General features: G+C 39.4%; 1 protein-coding gene across 1 annotated transcript in view; it reads right to left on the bottom strand.

Moving 5' to 3' along the window:
* Positions 1-683: 683 nt before the first annotated feature.
* The window catches only part of ARHGAP28 (Rho GTPase activating protein 28), a 30333-nt gene continuing 25016 nt past the window's right edge, over positions 684-6000 (bottom strand). Inside the window, exons 11-14 of the mRNA XM_009808536.2 lie at positions 5709-5852; positions 3358-3512; positions 2641-2705; positions 684-804 (exon numbers count right to left, since the gene is read on the bottom strand). Coding sequence (XP_009806838.1) covers positions 713-804; positions 2641-2705; positions 3358-3512; positions 5709-5852 — 456 coding nt within the window. The 3' untranslated portion in view covers positions 684-712. The remainder of the gene's footprint in view (positions 805-2640; positions 2706-3357; positions 3513-5708; positions 5853-6000) is intronic.

The raw sequence follows: 6000 nt of genomic DNA, 5'->3' as shown, positions 1-6000 counted from the left end.
AGTAATGTGATCCAGACAGAAAGTTTTGGAAGACTGGCAGTAATATATACATTGGTACATATATAAAGCAGTATAGCTGTCTGTACAGTAGTTCTTCCCCCTGCCTCCCTCCTTCCCCCAGCATTGGGTACTCATGAGGAGTGACTGAGAGACATAAATATTGCAGTAATGCACACTGTACAGGTTCACTTTCAGCAGAAAGGTTTGATTTTGTTACACAGCTATGTCTTGGCACTGCTGCAGGTCGAGCTCCACTCTTCCATGCTTGACAGATACCTTCTCTTCTTGAATGTCTCTGTGATACTTCTGTGTTACGCTGTGGTTGGTAGTGTTTCATGCACCCGCGGATGCCACTGGATTCTTCCAAAAATCCGTGTTCTAACACCATATCAGGAAACAAGCAACTCCGTATGCGACAGGTTGTTTTCTGTGCCCCGTACCTTGGTCCGTCCTCATTAACTCCTGGGCCAGCTGGCACAAGTGTAATCCATATGAAAGCATAACTGATGTGGTATTTTCAGATGGTCCAGAAGCTGGAGTGATAATGCTTATACCAAAAGTAGCACATGGCGAACATCAGTTGGACAGTACAGTAGGAAGGAATTATATCCTGTAGCTACCATTTTGTTTCGTCTCTGCTAAGAGCTTCTTAAAATGACAGGCATCACTGTTGTCTACTTGGCTTTTGACCAGTATGCCGCAGCCTTCTGCTTCAGCTTGCTTTTGGTTTTATCACCCATTCTGCCTGAGGATTTGCACGGTAAACATCTAACATGTATGCATCTGGATCCAAACAGTGCTGACCTGAAATAGAAATTGACAGCCGTGAATCACAGGATGTTTTGAGCAGATTAGTAAATGGGACAGAGCTATGTTAAAATGTCCTTGAATGTATCTCTGACTTGCACGCAGTGAGCCTAGTGTCTGTCCAGCAGACATCTTGCCTGGATACTGACAGGGGCTTTGGTAAATTTGCCAGTGATTTTACTCAGTGAGAGTCATGAATTCACTTTCACTTCCAGAGAAGATGCCCTGCATTATACTGAGTTAGGGACAAGGCATTTAGTCAAATGGTGAACAAATATTATGGTTTCTTTGAAAACATTATCAACACTGTTACGCTAAGTGCCATAGTATGGTTTTTTTATTTCTTTAGATTTACTGGGCTGGAATTACAACTCTGTGACCTCGTTTCTACACTCTTTTTAATTGCTCAGAAAGTAGATCTGTAAATCATGTGTTCCCGTCCAGCTAGGATCTTACAAAGAAATACATGCAATGTATCAAGGTTTTTGGCAGTTGCTGTTTTGCTGGTTAAAAAAAAAAGAAAAAGAGTCCTCTGAAGTCTGGCGGTTTGAGGGTTTCGTTAGGTGGTGACTGGGACTAGGATCTGGGTGCTTGGGGAATCCCTGCTGCTTTTGCCACAAGAAGAGGCATTGGGTACCTCTTAATTGAGCAGTAAGACAACAAATTTCTCGAGTTAAGTTGATTTGTTGGACTATATTGCATTTACACTGGATGATGAAGCCATTTAACTGGTGAGGTTACATTGCTGTGACGAAGAATTATGGTAAAATTTTTGTACAGTTACTTATAAGGTCACTGGGGTCCTAATTATTTAATTCAAGTGAAAGCAATAGAAATTAATTAATGCATAATCAGTGGACTAAGTTATCCTGAAAGATCTAGGACTATACAAATAATTTTAAATGAATATGCAAATTAAATGCCCAGATTTTTGAAAGACCATGGTGGGATTGTTTCACAAGGCCTTTAGGATCTTCTCCTGTTTTAGTATCAGTTGGTCATCCTGTTTAGCCAGACTAGACAAATCACTAATCAAATTTAGCTTTGTATGAGTATATCTTCAGTAATTCTTTGCTTCTTGATTGCTGCTGGAGCAAGTCTGTTTAGAGCTGAATCTAGAAGAATTAAGGAATAATCTAATCAGACAGTTGACAAAACACTCCAACAGAGCATTCAGAATTTTAGTATGAATAAAGGAGAGAGTCAGGACCGCAATATCAAATTAAAATCTGGTTTTTGACCTTTAGGCCAGGAACTCGTGTGGCAAGCCACTGTTGTTATTACAAAAATGTCACTGCATGAAACATGGAAGAAGACAAAATCCCTACTGCAAGGAATTTGCAATCTAAATAAATCACACGGATTAGTGCGAGTATAGTACACCCGTACACGCAGGGGCTGAATTCTCAATTATGTGGTTTTTCTTTGGGGGAGGTTAACACTTACATACAGTGAGGAAGAAGTAGGTCCTGGGAAAAGGCTTGATAGAGAGGAATGTGCTCACGAGAGGAAGACTGAGGATCCTTAACCATGGAAAAATGCTCAATTATGAGAGTGAGAGAGGTAAGCGAAAGGTCAGATGAATTTGCCAAGACTATAACGAGTCCTGCTGAGATCCAGCCATTGGGTCGCTATCTCCTGCGGGGTGCCCCTCCAGTCATGCTGGAGTCGGAAGGAATTGTTACATTGATTTTAACAGCTTTTGGGTCAGGCTCCTTTCCTGAAGATGGACTGGAAGGTAGGAGAGACCCAGCTGTGTGAAAACAGCACTGCCCTGAGGTGTTTTAGGAGGCTAAGGACATTCAGAATTGCATTTTCAAAAATGACACCTACCTATATTTCCTCCAATTTCATGTAAACTTTGGATCTGACCTCTCATGTTCTGTGATGAACCACGGCTAGGATGGAAAAAAACACCTTCAGTTTGTCTTTCCTGTTATAACGACTGCCTTATCAACCACCATCTATATTAAGCTAAAATTTGGTATTTTTGCCCCTGTGAACTTAGTTATCAAAAGCAAGGACGTCCACCAAATGGAGCACTGCAGAATACTGAATCTGCTACAGAGGTAAATTACTGTGTCACAGTTAATTAAACCTTCTATTATATTATTTATTTTTTATTATTTTTTTGAAGTACAGAATTCTGTGGTAATATGGGAAGACTGCAGAAAAGACTTTCAGATACAATTTACCATTCCCATAACTGTTAATAATTATTACCTTACAGAAATAAAAACATTAACGTTTTATGGACAGATGTAAGACTATCCTGCTGGGTTCTCTATGCAGCAAGTCTATAAAATGTATGTTTTTAATAGTGCCATAACGGAGGGCAGACTGAATCTGTATAGGAGCCAATTATTAAGTAAAATATAAAGAATAAAATCAGTCATTAAAATTTCTTCGACCAACATAACTATAAATTAGCAATTTTAGATTAGAAAAAGAGTTCTTGTAACACAACGAGTCTCTGAAAAGGGGACAATCTATTCATTAATGGTTCTGACATTATTGATGAGGAAAAACAAAATGTTCTGGTTTACCCACCTGTTTTCACAGTGGAATCGAGCCAGGATGTCTTTGGCTTTTGTTTGACTGTTGAGTTGAATTGCCATAGAGACTTTTGAATGCAGTGGAGCATAAACTCTTATCACCCCCTCGGGTATGTCAGACTGCAGGTATGGGGGAAAAGTGACAGCTCCCTAAAATCAATATTCAGTAGAGTAAGTCTAAGGCAAATATTGCTGTAGCTCCATTCAGAAGCTGTTCTGCAACTCTGTTGAGGTTGCTTGCAAAAATCACTGTCCTGGATTCACTTAATTATTCAAAAAACCTATTTACAGTCATACAAACTCAAATTTATAGATACGGTATAGTAAGATACGACACAAAGACACAAAGTCCTTGCCAAGCACCACATAAATTCATGCAGAATAAAGTACAGCCCTTGAATTGTAGTTGCTTGCAATAATATTGAGCCAAGTTGTTATCTGAGATTTTTAAAGTTATTTCTGTTAACATTGGTCAGCGAACCGACTGCTTATTAAAAAATACATAAAAGTGACAAGGAATATCTGGTCTTCCTTTTAAAGATTAAGTTCTCCTGAGGCATGAAGGTCCACTTCTGTGTTTCCGCTTCCTATAGCTTCAACTAGATCGAAGCGTGTGTACAGTAAAATATCAAAGTACCATATGGTTCCTGTTAATTTGAAATTTGACCTTATGTAGGGTTCAGATGATCATCTATGAAGTTTATGCACTCCTCCATTATTAATGGTGGATAAATCAATTAGCAAGGTTTGCATTCCAATTCTAATCCAGTTAATACCATGCTGAGCAGAGTACAATAGTCTCTCCAGTCTCTGTCCCTGTGTAATTTAGAACATCTGAGACCCTGGGATTGTGTTAAGTGCTCTCAAAATTCAACTCAGTTATCCAAGCAGAGTTTCCTTCCAATTTACCCTTCATATTTCAGCTACTTGCCATGGGTAGCCTTGTTTTTATTAGATGCAAAGCCAATTACTACGATCAATGAACTTGCCTTCCCAAAGGTGCAATGACTGCAGTAATTGACTCTTCTTAGAAGCTCTCACTGTATTTGTTCCAGTGTGAATACAGTTTTGCAACACAGTAGGCTACATCGCCATTTTAAACAAACATCTATGTCTCCACCTGCAGCACAAATGTGTGTCCTACCCACGAGATATTTCAGTCAATGCTGGCAAATGAATTTATGAAAAGCTGAATTAGTATGGATTCACGATTCATGTATATCCTTTCTTTTTTTTCCCAGAGGTTCCCTTCTGCAGTTTCTCTGTTGTCTGTATGTGGTGGCTTATTCTCTATTTCTTACAGTCTCTTAATATCACTCCTTTCTAATTTGACTTTTCTTTTGTTCTTCAAGACTATTCTTCAATAACTATAGAGGCCTTGACCACTTCCTTGGTTACTCGTCTTGCAATTCACCGATCTCCATTCTTTTAAACCACCACGGAAGACTCTAAAGGCCTTCTCTCCTGGTTATTAATGGTAGTTACTACAAGGAAATACTACATATAAGCTGCTATAGGGACTGCATATGTTGTGCATTTGTACACAACATGCTTTTTTGCCCAAATTATATGTTACACTTAACATGTAAGTTAATTTTAGATGTATATTGAAGTAGCATTCCTCAAGTAAGTTCCTAAACTGCATATCCAGTTGATGGAGAAAGGTTTGTGGCTTTAAGACCTCCAAAGGAAGATCTTTGTATCAGATTTGTATCAGACTTCCCTAAGTCTGAACTGCACCTGGAACTACCTGAAAGCTCTCCACCTCTGTCCTTTGACTATGTGGGGAATAACAACCCAGACCTGAGGAGAGCTACTTCATTAGGTGCTTAAAATTTAGACCCAGTTTTGGTGTCTATGTATGTTAGGCAAACTGGATTTTCTCTCTGCTTAGGAAGTCAGTGCAAAGCTGTAAAACTAAATCTTGCAAGGAGAATATCGAGTGGCCTGGACCAGGACATGGGTAAGTCCAATTAATCCTAATATGGGCCATCCTAGTACTCAACTACAGATCCATGCATTTGTTGAATATCTACAGATTGTTACTGTCAAGGATAGTCCACATATGATAATTTTCTTGTAAAACAGGTACAAAACCAGCATGTGTTGGTAACAGTTTGTAGCTTGGGCTAAAAATCATTCTACCTTCCTTGCCTTTTCTCAGTCAAGCCCCAAAGCTCTGTCTTATCAAAATGTTGGACTGGGAAGCACATCTTTCAAGATAGCTCCCAAATCATCTTATTTTATACAGCAAAATTGCCTCCCCACCCTCAGAAGCTTTTATGAGGTAAGAGAGGAGGAAGGCTGGTTAAGTCTGCCCTTAAAAATGATGTATTTTTATCACACCTCTGGTCTTTCAGGTCTTTCCCGCTCCATGGTCTTTCTCCGCAGAAGTTTTCTCACTCCTTTGTCAAACATCAGCTGCCTCTTGCTGTTGTTCATTGCTGCCTCATTCATTTTTCTCACCTGGGAAATCAGGAAGGACGGTACCTAAAGGGAGGAAACCAGGCTGAGAATACACAGTAATTTTTTCCCCCATAAAATTGTGTTGGGGCTTTAGAAAGGCACCGAATTTTAGGCTGCAGAAGCTCTATTTATTCCCAGAAGATACATGCGATTAGTAGCTCCCTCTAACAAC

The sequence above is a fragment of the Gavia stellata genome, chromosome 3 (assembly GCF_030936135.1).
Source record: "Gavia stellata isolate bGavSte3 chromosome 3, bGavSte3.hap2, whole genome shotgun sequence".
NCBI lineage: Eukaryota > Metazoa > Chordata > Aves > Gaviiformes > Gaviidae > Gavia > Gavia stellata.
This window is presented reverse-complemented; position numbering and strand designations above follow the sequence as displayed.